Raw genomic sequence first — 16,682 nt, 5'->3', positions numbered from 1 at the left:
GGGGGGGGCAAGGTTCACCGGCAAGTGGCGGTAACAGCCCTTTCCTACCTCTAACCTTTGACATGTGCAGCTTCCTCTGCCTCCTAAGGTTTTCTCCCTTCCGTATTCAAAATTTTAGGACCAAGGTCGAACAGCAGTACCTCGGAAAGCTTTCCCAGCAGCACGCAAGCAGGATTAGCTTTAACAGAACTTTGTACATGCCTATGATCTGGTGAATAACAACATCAACTACGTGTCAGACTCTGTCCCTGCGTTATCTCATTCTCCACACATTACCTCTGTTTCTGTATTTTTTTACACAATCCTCACATCCACCTGAGTAGGTACCATTACTGTTGCCTTTCTGCAGATGAGCAAGTAAGGCTTAGCGAAGGAAGAAAACTTACCCAAGCTCACACTTCTGAGTGTCCAAACTAGGTTCTGATATACTGCACTCCTCCTTTTTAAACTAAACTCCAGACTTCATTTGGGTTTCACCAGTTTTTTTGATTCATGCACTCTGTTCCAAGACCGAATCCAGGGTACCACACTGTATTTAGGGGTCCTGTCTCCCCCATCTTTCCTTATTCTTCACAACTTTAACAGTCTTGAGAGTATGGGCCAGACCCCTGTAGAATGTTGTCAATCTGGATTTGTCTGATGTTTTTCTCATGATTAGAGGTTGGGGTTATGGGTTTTTGGAAGGAATAAATACAAAGGTGAAATGCTCTGGCCCCCACATAAGGTCAGGGGTATATGACATCTCCGTGACATTGCTGATACTGTTAACCTTCATCACTTGGTACTTTATTATCTACAATGATCTGTAGTAGGTTTCTATCTTTTCCAACCAATAAAAGTCCTTTGAGAGATTAAAACCTCTCAGTAACATCTGCATTTGAACACAGTGCCTGGAACACGTGGGTTCCAGGATACACCCAAAAGAAAGGGAAGGATGAAGAGAAGCTTCCACAGCCGAGCATCACATAGAGGGGACATAGTGTTCCTAGGGCTGGCATCAAATGATGGTGTGAATTTGGGCATGCTGGGAAGCCTTCTTAGAGAGGAGCAGGCTCAGCTAGGATGGCTGAGTAAGAAAGAGTGAAAAAGTGGTTAAAAGTCATTCACCCAACATGTGCTTCCTCAGAGCATTATCCCTCTAGAGTCCAATCCCCCAATTTTATTTTTTTTTTAAAGATTTTATTTATTTATTTGAGACAGAGAATGAGAGAGAGAGAGAGCACACGAGAGGGGGAAGAGTCAGAGGGAGAAGCAGGCTCCCTGCCGAGCAGGGAGCCCGATGCGGGACTCAATCCCGGGACTCCAGGATCATGACCTGAGCCGAAGGCAGTCGCTTAACCAACTGAGCCACCCAGGCGCCCCAATCCCCCAATTTTAGAGATTGTATGAGACTGGAAATCTGAGTTTATTTATCCAAGGTTGCATGGCGAACCACTAGAAGAACTTGGTAGGAAGGCTGCAGACGTGGGTTGGCAGGAAAAGGACCCGGAGGGCAGGGAGTTGCGCCCACCTGACCTGCTCTGCTAGGAGTGGCCAGTGTTCCACCGTATACAAGGAGTTGGGCCCCCAATGTGGAGGTCGGTGAATGTGCCACTGCCAGTGGGAGATGCTATAATTCTCACAAGACAGCAAGGTATCTGTTTACTACTTGCCTACCATGGTGAGGAATTAACCTCCACCCTCCATCCTTCACTTTGAGATACTTTAGAAAGAAGAAGAATTCACTTATTTCCTCTCTTCCTCCCCTGCAAAGAGCATGCTTTTAGGTTTAAAGAACTAGGAGCAGAAAGGAAGCCATCCACAGATTTGACCAGAGAAAAAATTTAAACTTAAAAAAAAGAATTATGCCAAGAAAAATTAGAGAAACCTTGGACAAATTACAACAATAATACCCCCAAAAAATATATTTGTAATGCACAGACACATGTATATAATGGTTTACACATGTATTATAAAGCGTTCATATAGATGGATTAAAAAACCTGATAAATGGGAACAGATATAACATAAATTTACACAAAAAAATACAAATGTTTAACAAACATATGAAATAAATGTTGTAATGATTACAAGTGTCCAGAGAATTAACAGATACAAGCATAACTAATAATCTTTTAGAATTAAAAGAAACACATTTTAAAAATTAGAAATTAGTGTTCAGTCAAAATAATAAAAGACATTGGGACGCCTGGGTGGCTCAGTTGTTAAATGTCTGCCTTCGGCTCAGGTCATGATCCCAAGGTCCTGGGATCGAGCCCCACATCAGGCTCCCTGCTCGGTGGAGAGCCTGCTTCTCCCTCTCCCACCCCCCCGCTCGTGTTCCTGCTCTCGCTCTCTCTCTGTCAATTAAATAAATAAAATCTTTAAAAATAAAAATAAGAGACATTAAAAACATTTTACCCAATTATTCCACTTTTATAAATAAGGAAATAATCCTGAAATTCAGACCAAGTTTTATTAAAAAAAAAAAAAACTTGTTAGATTTGTTTTTTAACATAATGATGAGAAGTTTTAAAAAAAATGTAATTGTTCAACACATCAACAGCAAGAAAATGCTGAAATAGTAATACACTGACTCTTAAGCAGCTTTCAAAAATAATATTTGAAAAAAGTTTTTAATGTGTAAAATGCTCATGATATACTATTAAACGACAAAAAGTAAGATAAAAAATCGTACATATATTATCTTAGTGACAGAAAATATCCATGAGATAGGACTACTGATGAATGAGATTGAGAAACTGTTATTTTTGTTTTGCTTATTTTCTGTGTTTGCTAGATTTTCTAAAATGAATGTTTTTTAAAAAAGATCTTTTTAATTTATTTATTTGAGAGAGAGAAAGGGAGGGAGTGAGAGAGAGCATGGGGGGCAATGGAGAAGCAGGCTCCTGCTAAGCAGGGAGCCCAATGCGGGGCTCAATCCCAGGACCCTGAGATCATGACCTGAACCGAAGGCAGAGGCTTAACAGACTGAGCCACCCAAGGCACCCCTAGGATGAATGTTTTTTAATAGCAATTTTATTGAGATATAATTTACCACCACATAATTCATCTAAAGTGTACAATTCGATGTTTTTTAGTATAGTCACAGAGTTGTGGAACTGTGTGTATTGGGTTTTTTTTTTTTTTTAAAGATTTTATTTATTTATTTGTCAGAGAGACAGAACACAAGCAGGGGGAGAGGCAGGCAGAGGGAGAAGCAGGCTCCCCACTGAGCAAGGAGCCCGATGTGGGACTCGATCCCAGTACCCTGGGATCATGACCCGAGCCGAAGGCAGCCGCTTAACCGACTGAGCCACCCAGGCGCCCCTTTTGGTTCCCTTTTCTAAGCTAATTACTCTAACATATTCTTAAATGCAGTTCGAATAAAAAACAGAAATCTGATCACAGCATTTACCTTTGCAGTGCCTGTGGTCTGGTGTCGGGGTATAACCCTTGTGGCATGAACACACGTAGGAGCCTTCAAGGTTGGAGCAAGTACCGTTTGCGCAGACCTGTGGTTCCAGGCATTCATCCACATCTTGAAGAATGTTGCAGAAGGGGGAAAAAACCCACAAAGAGAGAAAAAAAAGAAAACATGAATAAAGTTGAATTTGGCTAAAAATAGAAAGAGCGCATCCTCAAACAGGGACAGATTCTTTAAGATAAGCTTTCAAATTAGCCCAAAGGAGGAACAGGAGCTCTGGTGTGAGCTGCATGGATCATAGTTCTATGTCTTGATTTACTTTATGCAAAGTAACTCAAAAAAGGAACCAAGCATGCTCTGTGAATCAATTCCATGGAAAGCTCATTGTAGAGGGGAGGGCAGAAGAGACGGCAGTTTGGGAGTAGCATCCCCTGCACAATGAAGTATTCCAAAGAATCAAAGACGTACTGAGGTCTAGCTATGGAACTGATGAATTCAGCAGGAAGGGAGGGTTCGAGAAAGCCAAAGACAGGACTCGGGACCTGAAGAAACCACAAGAGGTCTTAGCAGAAAGATAAAAAAAACTCTGATAAAATGTTCAAAGACAGCATTGAATCGGTATTATAAAAACCAATCTAGGGGACAAACAAGCTTAGTGGGCAGTTTGAAGGTAGGGGACAGACTGCAGAGATAGATAAAATAATTGCTCATCTTCACCAAGCCCTTACTGCATGGAAACAGGAAAGGCTGTGCATGTTTTAATCCTAACAGGAGCGATAGAAGCCAACCATTTTATAGACAAAGGAACCAGGATTCAAAGAAGTTCCAGCAGATTGCCCAAGGCCACATGGTTTGAGAAACTGGTGGCTCATAGGGGCATCCAGTCAGCTTAACTCCAAAGCCCATCCTTTTGACCTGTTTCTATTAACACAAGTTAAGTGTAGTGATAGAAACCACTGAAGAGAGAATTAGGAATGTTTGTTTTTATTATTTGCTAACACAGCATTTATATAGAAAATCATCAATGTGTTCACTGATTTCATTCAGCTTTCATTATGTTCTTACTAGAATATTGTTAATTCAGGGGCACCTGCGTGGCTCAGTTGGTCAAGCGTCCGACTCTTGAGTGATTTCGGCTTAGGACATGATCTCAGAGTTGTGAGATCGAGCCCCCCGTTGAGCTCCAGTGGGGAGCTGCTTGAGATTCCTTCCTCTTCCTCTGCCCCTCCCCTGCTCACTCTCTCCCTCTCTCTAAAATAAATATATCTTTTTGAAAAAAGATGTTAATTCACAAAGAAAAACTTGAGTTCTGTGCCCCACCTAAATGCTTTTGTTAAGTCCACTGTATGTTGTAGTTGAGAAGACTGTGTAGCATGAACAACCAACACCGTAAGAGGAAAAATTTAAACCACTAAGTGCTGAAACTACACACAGCATCATGATGTAGGCTTAATTTTACAGCAGTCTGTAACTCAATCCAGGCATCTTAATCATAAGGCAGACCAACAATACGGAGGAAAATGCTCTTGACTACATCTATTTCATTTTGCAATGCTCGCCATGAAAGCAATAAAGCTTGCCACCCTCCAAATGTTAACAGGCAGAGAGTCACGAACACATGAACATCAGAGATCTAGTTCTAATTCAGCATTCCAGAGTTCGGACTGCATTCATTTGCATAACATTTCCTTAAACCTGTATTCTAGTTTTCTCTCTCTCTCTTTTTTTTTTTTTAGATTTTATTTATTCATTTGAAGAGATACAGAGAAAGAGAGAATGAGCAGGGGGAAGAGGCAGAGGGAGAGGGAGAAGCAGGCTTCCCGCTGAGCTGGGAGCCTGATGTGGGACTCGATCCCAGGACCTGAGATCATGACCCCAGCTGAAGGCAGACGCTTAACCATCTGAGCTACCCAGGCACCCCTGTACTCTAGTTTTCTTAAAATGATATCTAGAAATAGAGCAGTACCAAAATGAGGCAATAGTGTGTGAGCATGCATGCACACACCGGCACACATTTCACATGCAAACTGAAAACAGCCAACCAACTGGCATTGTCTGAGTGCTCTACCTCGCTTTCACAAAATCAGTTATGGTGAACTGGACCCTACTCTATGATAACAAAAAGAGCACTTCCAGACTGACTCATTGTCCATCCTTTCTTTGGTTGTGGGAGTCCACTTTTATAAACACCGAATGCAAACAACTTGAAAGAAGAAGCTAAATGCTGGAGCCAAAATAAATAATGGGATAGAATGAGCCTAGACACTAGGCATGTAAATTCCAGACAGCAACATTAAAATGTCACGTCTGGTATCTGGATTGGTTTCAAAAATGTTAAAAAGTTGAAAAAGGTATGGACTGTTCTCTTTAATTATGTATTCACCAGGAAATGTGATTTATAGGGCTACAGAATATAACAACAAAATCAATTTCTAAGACCATATTTTCTCTAGTTAAAGCAAATTAACAGACAGTACAGATGATCATTCACGAAATACTTTCAAAATACTTGATAACTAGGGTGCCTGCGTAGCTCAGTCGGTTAAGTGTCCAACTCTTGATTTTGGCTCAGGTCATAATCTCAGGGTCGTGAGATCAATTGGGCTCCTCAGTCAGCATGGAGTCTGCTTGTCCCTCTCCCTCTGCTCCTCCACTCACTTGCAAACACACTCTCTCACTCTCAAATAAATTCTTTAAAAAAATACTGGATACTTATACTTGAATTAACAGTACCACAGTGCCTATTTAAAAGCTGCTAAGAGAGTTGATCTTAAAAGTCCTCATCATAAGAAAAAAATTTTTTTTAATTCTGTAACTATGGTGATAGACTTTCACCCAACTTACTGTGATCATTTTGTAATGTATACAAATATCAAATAATTATGTTCTAAACCTGAAATTAATATAATGCTATAGAGGTATCATACCTCCATTTAAAAAAAACCAGAATATATAGTAGGAAGGTGCTTGGAGTGGGGCCTCACTTGACGGATGTAAAAGGAGTGAAATAAACTCAGTGTTTTATCTTTCACCCAGACCTGTCTCTTAAACTGCAGACCCACACAACCTAGTTGGTCAGCATACTGGACATTTCCCCTTGATGTCCCATAGGCACCTCTGAGTCTTCACAGCCCAAACTGATCTTTCTCCCTGGGTTTCTTTTATTCCAGGTCAATATGATACCACTATCCACTCAGATGCCCACGTCAGAAACTGGGAGTCATCCTTTCTAGATTCCTTATTCTCCCTCTTTCCCCACATTCGATTTAAAACAGTCAAATCAATTCCATCTTCCCAATATCTCTCAAATACACCCGCTTCATTTCATTCTTACTACCACCATTCTGTCTCACATGGGTTACCGCCATAGTTTGTTTCCCTACTTCAAGTCTTGCCCTCTCTAATCCACTATCCAGCTGGTAGCCAGAGTCATCTGAAATACAAACACAATCAATGGTATTGCTCCTTTAAAAACCCTCAGTGGTTTCCAGTGTTCTTCCATTAAGTCAAAGATACAAACTTGTGGGGCCCTGAGTGTTATCAACAGAAAGCCTGCCCTCAGTTCTTACTTCAAACCTTTGGGAGAATCAGTGTTCTGGGAAACAAGGTAGTCCTTATCCACCCCACCATCCAATACCCATAACCTCTTACCCTTGCTGCAGAGGGAGACGGTTAAGTCTTTGGTTTTCTGTATTGGAGCTCAAATCGCATCTTACTCTAGGGTGATGGTCTTGTACAAGAGTCAGATTACCCAAATTCTTGTTATGCATATACATAATCAGTTCAAAAGGGAAACGTCATGAAAAACACTGTGTCCACAGAAAAATGTGTTCCAAACTCCCAAAATACAATATACCAATGGGCTTTTGGGACATAATTTGGCATTTGCTATCCAGTGAATTAATTAAACCTCCCACAGTAAGAAAACTGCCAGGGGTTTATGAGGTCAGCACTTTGTGGATATGATCGTTCAAAAGTCTATGAATCCACCCCAGTATACTATTACCCAATCCAAACTGATCATTGTCATCTACAGCACCCCGAGAGACTCTAATAGAGGCCTGTGGGAAACCAGATATGCCATGTCTATAGGATTTCATGATCTGCTCCTCTCAGAAGCCTGTCAGAAGAGACAGTCAGAACAGTGGGCATGATTTGTCCTTAGTGAACCCTGGCTGATTCTTTTTTTTAAGATTTTATTTATTTATTTGAGAGAGAGAGAGAGAGGGAGGGAGAAAGCATGATCAGGGGGAGGGGCAGGCAGAGGGAGAAGCAGACTCTCTGCTGAGCAGGGAGCCTGATGTGGGGCTCAATCCCAGGACCCTGGGATCATGACCTGCACCAAAGGCAGACACTTAACCAACTGAGCCATGCAGGCACCCCAACCCTGGCTGATTCTTATGATCATCTTTTTCTTTTAAAATGTTTCACCTTGGGGTGCCTGGGTGGTGCAGCTGGTTAAGTGTCCGACTCTTGGTTTCGGCTCAGGTCCTGATCTCAGGGTCATGAGATTGAGCCCTGCGTAAGACTCCCTCTCTTGCTCCCTCTGCCTCTCCCTCTCTCTCTCTCAAATAAATAAATAAATTCTAAAAAAAAACACAAAAAAACACAAAAAAACGTTCCACCTCATCATTTGAATCCTGCAGCCTACAGTTCTTTGTCAAGATTAACATGAAGCTCAGTGGTCATTAGTTCCCGAACTCCAGCTTCTTTTTTCTTTGGGGGGAAATGAGGACATTAATCTCTTTCCAGCTCTCTGGCAACTTTCCATTCTCCACAATTTTTACAAAGATGACTTTCAGCTGGCCAGCAAATCCACCTGCAAATTCTCTCACTGCCTTGGGATGTAATTTCTCTGGGTCAGGAACCCTTTCGAAATTTCCCTTCCTAATGTCCTGGGAAAACACAAGATAGCATGAAGCCCCTCTCTGATGGTTCAGAGGGTATTCAGTGGCTGACCTCACACAAGTCAGTTCAAGGCTATGATGCCTCCTTCCACTTCACCTATCAGCTCCTTGAGGTTGGTCAGAGTTGGCTCCAGAGCAACAGTTTACCTGCCTTACTTCCTGTACTTTCAAGGAAATTAATCTCTCAACACTGCGCATCAGTCATATTTCAGAGGCCATTGAGTCTCATTTAATTCCTTAATGAGCACCACAGACTTCAATGAGTGAGCACCATTTGATATGTGAAGTAAACATCTTACTCTGTCACAATGACTACAGGAAAATACAGATGACTCCCCACCCCCAAGATGACATTACTTCAGTGATCCCTCGACTATTCTGTACACATAGTCTTTTATAGTAAAGATGATGGCAGAACATACTGGACAGAAAAGCCAGTATGGTTAGGCCAGCGGGATGGAACAACCCGCACTTGCGGTACAGCAAATCCTCGGGATCTCAGGTGCCCTCCGTCAAGTCCGATCAAGTTAAGATATGCAGTAGCAGTGCAGCCGATAAAAATATGTTATGCATCCCTCAAAGACTCATCACTGTTCTTCAAAACTGGAGAACTGCCAATGCTATGTACATCCCAGATAAAGAGCCAAGGATAATCTCAGAAAATCAGTCCATTAACCCTACCACATCACTGGCTTCCTGCCTCCCCTTTCCAAAAGAATATTTAGTCTTTCAGCAAAACCCAACTGGGGCTATCTATGCTGAAGACTGCCATCTTCGAGTCAAGAATCCCTCAGCCATTCTTACTGCTGCTTGCAAGGGATGATTCCCACCCATATCGATCATCTCTCTTTCTATGAACTTTTCTTTCTTCATTATCTTAATCATATTGCTTTGTTCTCTTATTGTCTTGGGTGTACAGGAAGAGGGAGTGTATAGAACAGAACACTAGTTTTGGAGATAAACGACCTGGGATCATGTCCTAGCTCTGTCATTTATTACCTATGACCATTAGCAAGCCCATTAACCTATCTGGGAATCAATTTCTGTATCTCTACTACTACTACTACTGCCCTGATATCAAATAAAATAATGAAGTCAACGCCTTTTGTAGCAACGTAAAAGAAGTTTTTGTTATTATGGTAACTAGTCTTCTCACACAGGTATGTTTCCTGCTTTCAAAAGTAGTTTTTTGTTTGCTTTTATTGAGATATAATTGACATATGACATAGGGTAAGTTTCAGTGATAATTTGGTATGCTTATATATTGCAAAATGATTAACAAAGTTAGCTAATGCCTCTCTTATGTCACATGATTTCCCTTTTTTTGTGAACATAATTATCACCTGGCCTCCTAGTAGCTTTGAAGTTTATAAGACAGCACTGTTGACTATAATCACTAATCTGTGCAACAGATCTCCAGGGCTTATCTACCTGCCAATTGCAAGTTCATACCCTTAAACACCACCTCCCCAATCCCCCTAGCTCCCAGCTCCTGATAACCACCATTCTATTCTGTTTTGTTTTGCTTATTTATAACTTCAAGTCTTCTCTGGAATTAAGTACATAATTAGGTATTTGATAATAACATAATGACTAAATAGAAGACTTCTTTAGCTGCAGTGATTTAGGGATTAGGCTGGTGTTTGCACATTTAATAGTATCTGCAAAAGGTAGATGTTCAGTTCTGCTGCCATCTTATGCAAATAAATGTAGAACAAAGTCTTCAATTTCAGATAAGTCTATGAATATTCATCCATTCCATAAAGGTTAACAATGATTCTTAAAAATCTGAAAATAAATCCTAGTGGTCAAAGAACACCTAGAACAAGGAGCTTTCCATGTTTATCGTGCACGTTCTGTGCACCTGGTTTTGGTTAAGACTATGGCTAACCAGTTGTCAAGTGGATTAAATGACTAAGTTCTTCAAATGCCTAAGACCCATTACATTTAGAAAACGTAAATTGGAGTCACAAAGTCACGATTAACTTAATTACAGTTTGACAGAGAAGGATTAGTATGATAAAAATCTCAGAAATTTGTCTTCCCAGGTCACATGGTCTTTCACAGACTCAATTATAAAGGAAGATAATAAAGTAAACTCAACAAGGGATTGCTGCCTACATCGACCATGTGATAGATACTGTGTCTTATGAAGGTGAGCCAAGAAAATGAAGTAAAAGGATGGAGATGGCAGTACTGCAGAAGGTAAAACATTTGTTAGGGATGATCAATTACCTTACAGAAAAGTAATATGATTCTTTTTTTTTTTTTTTAAAGATTTTTATTTATTTGACAGAGAGGGACACAGTGAGAGAGGGAACACAAGCAGGGAGAGTGGGAGAGGGAGAAGCAGGCTTCCCGCTGAGCAGGAAGCCTGATATGGAGCTAGATCCCAGGACCCTGGGATCATGACCTGAGCCGAAGGCAGACGCTTAACGACTGAGCCACCCAGGCGTCCCAAGCAATATGATTCTTAAGAAATAGATCCCAGCTAAACAAAAATGCTGAGAAGTTGAAAGGTAATTATAAGACTAAGATTACTTAGATTCATAAAAGAAAGCTCCTATCAGATAGGGAGAGTTAAGAACTACAGGAAATGAACTTATTAAAGCAAGTCAAAGACAGTTATACATAGAAACTTGACATAAAATTTACTTAAACAAGTACCAGTTATTACTGCACTTCTAACATTTCGGGATTAGGGAGGTAAAGGGGAGGATAATAGAGTTGGGGGAAGAAGGGTTATAACATTTATTGGGTTCTACCTTGTGTCACATACCTCACTAGGTGCTTTATATTGCTTATTTAATTTTGACAGTAAATCCCATGAAGAGAGCATTTCAATCCCCATTTTAAAGATATTGAAACCAAGCTTCATAGAGGTCATACATAACCCCAAATCTGTCTAAATTCAGGGAAATATGATCTTTATATCAGAGTTACTGAATGTACCTTTAAACAATTAGATATTAGAGAATCTCCTTTAGAGGATGGCTCCAGTAGGGTTTAAATCAGGCCTGTTCTTGAGTGAAGAGAAACCTGCTAATTGAGTACCTGACAGGCTGGCTTCCCTCAAGAAAGGTCCTGGTTGAAGCAGCCAGTTGGAACTGGCCAGAACCCAGGGTGATGAAATAGTCATTAGAGGCGAGGATCAAGCGGGCAGCAACTCCAGGCTGAATGTGAGGTCCAAGGAATACAATGTTGAATGATGAAAGTGGCTTTCGAGAGAGGACTGAAATCCACAACTTGAAAGAAGAAGCTACGTTAACAGAGGAGCCAACAAGAGTTGCCAAAAAGCATCAAGGGACAGATATTTTGAAAGTGGACAATAAACTACTGAGAATGAAGGATCATATGCCCTGAACTCAACACTAGGAAAGAGCATGGTCTCCCAGACAACACCTGCTAACATCTGACCTGTTTCTGCCCCAAACAATTTCTGTTCTAATTCTTAAATCAAGGCGAAGCATCAATCAGTGAGATTCAGTCTACATGGCATGACTACAAGGAGGCCATTAACGATTTCACCAAGTTCACCTTTGGGTCAGTGAAAGAAGCACAGTGTAATTGGCATCAAATCCCTGCAGAACATAAGGGTCCAAATAGAAATTCTCAATTCCTAATGAATCCATTTTCAGAGAGAAAAAAAAAAAAGTCAAATCAACATATGGATTGATGGACTTTAGAAAAAACCATAAGCACTATGCCACACAAAAGTAGAATTACATACAACACCGTACAACTTTAATTATAATTTTTATATATTATTTTTTTAAATTATTATGTTATGTTAATCACCATACATTACATCATTAGTTTTTGATGTAGTGTTCCATGATTCATTGTTTGCGTATAACACCCAGTGCTCCATGCAGAACGTGCCCTCCTTAATACCCATCACCAGGCTAACCCATCCTCCCACCCCCTCCCTTCTAGAACCCTCAGTTTGTTTCTCAGAGTCCATAGTCTCTCATGGTTCATCTCCCCCTCCGATTTCCCCCCCTTCCTTTAAAAATAGTCAGTGAGAGCAGAGTGGTAGAAAAAGGAGGACACTAAGACTTACGGAACAGAATCCCCTGTAAGGCAGGGATTATCTTCTCTACAGATGACTAACAAATGCCAAGTGTAAGACCTTTCTTCAGATGGTGAGATTTGAGAAAATTTTAAGTCTTTAATGTTCTCATATATTTAAAATTGGGGGGAAAAGTCTTATAAATGTACCCTAAATTATCTGGACTAAAAGGATATTAAAAAGCCACAAACCAGTCCCAAGTAACCATTAGAAACAAAAACAAATAGAAAGGAACACAATATAAATAACTTATCATTTGATGCCTTCTCTGACCCCCATAGAATCTCTGACACTCTGTCTCCCTTAAGCTGCTTTTTTTTTTCCTTTGTGGCACTCAACACACATCTGACACACCATATACTTTGCGTGCTGCTTTGTTTATTTGCAAGCACAATGTGAGCTCTAGAGTACAAGCACAATGAGGGGAGGGCATTTATTTTGTTCACTCTCAATCCCCCGGGTCTTGAAAAATGCCTGGCTCTTGGTAGGCACTCAACTGTTAAACTGAACGAATAAATATATAATCAAGTTGGTGTCGATGAGCTCAACTCAATGATAAGTAATGACTACACCTTCTAAAATGTGTCTTTGGAGTACCAGAAGGATAAAGGTGAGAACTAAAATGTATGTGATATGGCTGGGTATTCCCTTGCATTGTCAGAGTTGAGCAGAAAAATCGAATTCATTCATTGGTTCAATTAGAACAGAAAAGCATGTTGCAATATCTACTTTTTGTCACGCTCAACTTTTTAACATGTGAAAGCTCTACTACCATCAAAAATTAAGACGGATCCATTTTGGTATAATCTGCAAAAGTCCTCCTGAGAATTTCAGAGGAGCTGCAAGTCCAGTATGAACAATGAGTGGAACCAAAATTACAGCACAGAAGAGAAGCTTCACCTGTAGATGACAGAGCCTAAAATTTTACCCAAGGCAGAAGGAAAGAGTACATGGTGTATTTTTCATAGGAAATGCGTGACCTTAGCAATGCACAAATGAAAACTGGTGCTTGGAGCAATTGGCTAGCTGTGTGACTCTGGTGGACTACACAGTGACCTAGTATTTCTGCTTATGATCCTACTCAGCTGGTTGGCAGTCAAGTTACTCTGAACGGAGGTAGTGTTTCTGTCCCTGAACTGGAGCAAAGTGGTCATGCTGAGACTGACTGCATACATCTAGGTATAATAACTCATTTATTCTTATTGCCCAGTCTAGATAAATGCATTTATATTGAAGAGCACTCATTTGCCCATTTGCTCAGTCATATTTCATTAGTAAATTCATGAATCAGGGCTGTGTTTATGCCACTATTATGGATTTTAGTTATTTAAGGTAAAATTCAGGCTCTCCTCTTGGATTATAATATGCAGCAGTATGTGAAAATGAGAACACAAATGAAAGCTTGATAGGCAACTATGAAATCTGTGCCAAACGGGAAAATTAAAACCAAATGTACTAACCAGCACGGATCACATAAACAAATGCATAATAAATAAGCCATTAATGAACAAAAATCTCTTCTCCCGAAGATCAACATCTCACAATTCCAAGGATAGACACTCTTAGAGATGGGCATGAGCTTCAGGGCAGACGGCCACCTGTACCACGTACAGAGGCTTAGCTTCTGCAACCTGGTGATGAATCCAAAACTTTGCAACTGGGACTGTTTCTGCCAAGGCTACTGAGCCCACCTGCTCTGCAACATTGTCTTTCCCAGAGATGTAGGCGTAAAGACAAACATTTTATTATTATTTTTTTATGTTCAGTTAGCCAGCATGTAGGACATTATTAGTTTTTGAGGTAGTGTTCAAGATGAACATTTGGAAGGACTGAGAGAGTCTGGCATGGTCTGCCCCCTCATCCTGCTGTAAATCTTCTCTTGTTCTCTGTCCTGCAGCAGCACCAGCCTTCCAGCTTCTGGAACATGACTGCTTGCTCCTTCCCATGAGTCCCCTGAATATGCTCTTTTCTCTGTCCAAAACCATCTCCCTCCCATCCCCTTCCCCCGTTAAACCTCAATCAGGAATTTTCCCAGAGGCAACTCGTTCTGGGACACATTCTTACAGCATCACAGAACCCCCCTTCCCAACACGGTCTCAATTGTGTTTGTGCATTTATTTATGAGACGTCTGGGTATCAGTCTTCCTCACCAGATAGTTCCATGAAGAAGGCACTTTTTTTTTTTTTTTTTTTTTTTAAGAAGGCACTTTTTTTTGTCCCTCAATGTATCCCAGCACTCAGCACAACTCTGGGTATATTACAGTAAGTTCTCCAGCATTTGTGGATGAAAAGAAAGAAGGTATGAATAAATGAGAAATTGAACTCACATTGTCAGAGTCTGGCATTGAGTGTAAAAGAGCTCAGCTTCTAAGGAAAAGATCACACAGAGACAGAGAGGAAAACCATCAAGGGGGAAAGCTAACTAGAGCACAGCTAATTAGAACCAAAGCAATTTTGTTGCTTCTCTTCCTCAGTGCCTGATGTCAATATGAAGTATTTATTAAATACTTAAATGAATAAATGTAAGAGGAATGGCAATCCATCAAGATTTCTCTTTCTATTTCTGCTGCACGTTTGTGTTCACATGTTCCTAATTCTACTAGTCTCTGGTAGCTTGCTTCTTCTTATGCCTTTTCTCTCTTTTTTAGCTTTTTGTTCTCCACCACTCTCCACCCTGTGGTGATTATTATTTTATTTGGTCTTGGTTATTCATCACATCAAGGACAATTTGCTTCCATCAGAATTATTTCTCCCAGGTAAAATCTCACATTCTTCATGCCAACTTCCTTTCTTATATTTCTCCCCGGTTAGAAGTTACTTAGAACTTTTCTTAGAAGTTTTCTCAGAAGGACACAAGTTTATTATATTCCATGTTTTGGTTTGTTTGTTTTTTTAATTTTGAAAGAGGGCTCACTTGGCATTACATCGCTCTGTGAGAAAATGGACTAGAGAGAAGAGATAAAACTATGAAAAGAACACTCTAGTACCTACCAAGACACTGCCCATTCCAACCTCGGAACCCTTCTGTGCAGGGAACACACTGGTAAGACCCAGGAGAGTTCACACACTGCTCATCTGGACAAGTGCTTGCAGTCAAGCATTCGTCAATATCTGGAAAATCAAAAAACCAGGTCACAAACATTTTATCAGAATACTGAAACAAAAACATACTTTTCTGATGAAGTGGGGGGGGGGGGGAGATGTGATCTATCTACATTTTGATGGAGAAAATGTTAAGTAGGTAAGTCCAACACTGCCTACACTTAAACACCACAGTGATAAAGCATGGCCAGGTATACCTGGATTAAAATATTTACACAAAATCAAAAGAAGAACTTGGCCCCAATTGCCCAACTTCACCCTGGGAGCTGGCAGCTCCTTGGGGGTCACTTTCTGGACATCAAACAAGGTAATAGTGCAGCCTACCAGACAGAAATACAACAAACAGGCATGAGAATGAGGAAGCCACAAATCCACCTGGCCAAAGGTTCTCTCTTCAGACAATGGATGCTCTAGGGAAATCCTTGCTTTGGTTTCATGGGCCCAAGAATATCCTGGGTTTGAATAATTTAAAACCTTTCATAGGATAGGAATTCCTTGGAGGTGGAAAAAATACATTAGGAGAGAATGAACTCATCGAATACTTCGAAGAGTTTCCAGAAAACATGGTGATATGATCATAGGGTAATACTTTCTCACAAAAATACACCTTATTTCTCACATTCATAGCTAACTGAAGTTATTTATCATTGTTCTTTTCAATGTGCATTGGAAAAAACACCTTCAATATGGCTGGGGCTATGGCAGAGGGAACTACTACAACGGCGTTAGGCATTTTGAAGAATGGTACGACAACAGAATGGGGGAGAAGAAAGATAAAGGAAATGGTTCAAGAGTTTCACATGAATGGTAGTACCATGGGAACCAGCTGCATTCGAAATGATCATTTTTCTGGAGTTGGATTCCAAATTCATGTGAGTGGATTTAATGTGTAAGTGTTCTAATTTAAAATGAATATAGGACTCACCAGAGCACAAAAAAATAAATAAATAAAAAATAAAATAAATAAAATGTATGTAGTACATCTAATCACACTTAAAATATAAACAGAATTTTCAGGACATAAGCTGAAAAATGAAAGAAATATGTAATGGATACAGCCATGCATTCTGGTAAATTCTCAAAAATTATCTCCCCTTATCACTAGGCAAGTGTGAAAAGATGTTAAAGTAAAAAAGCTGACGATGATATTAATAGAATAAGCATCAGGTCAGTGTGGTAATTTTTTTTCCTATCA

At 40.3% G+C, this 16,682-nt stretch overlaps 1 protein-coding gene across 1 annotated transcript in view; it reads right to left on the bottom strand.

Annotated features, from left to right (window-relative positions):
* Window positions 1–16,682, bottom strand: part of LTBP1 (latent transforming growth factor beta binding protein 1) — a 392,439-nt gene that overhangs the window by 91,717 nt on the left and 284,040 nt on the right. Inside the window, exons 19-21 of the mRNA XM_035000535.1 lie at window positions 15,377–15,496; window positions 3,359–3,520; window positions 141–208 (exon numbers count right to left, since the gene is read on the bottom strand). Of these exons, the coding sequence (XP_034856426.1) occupies window positions 141–208; window positions 3,359–3,520; window positions 15,377–15,496 (350 nt within the window). The remainder of the gene's footprint in view (window positions 1–140; window positions 209–3,358; window positions 3,521–15,376; window positions 15,497–16,682) is intronic.

This window comes from Mirounga leonina, unplaced genomic scaffold (assembly GCF_011800145.1).
Source record: "Mirounga leonina isolate KUSES-001 unplaced genomic scaffold, KU_Mleo_1.0 Mir_125, whole genome shotgun sequence".
NCBI lineage: Eukaryota > Metazoa > Chordata > Mammalia > Carnivora > Phocidae > Mirounga > Mirounga leonina.
This window is presented reverse-complemented; position numbering and strand designations above follow the sequence as displayed.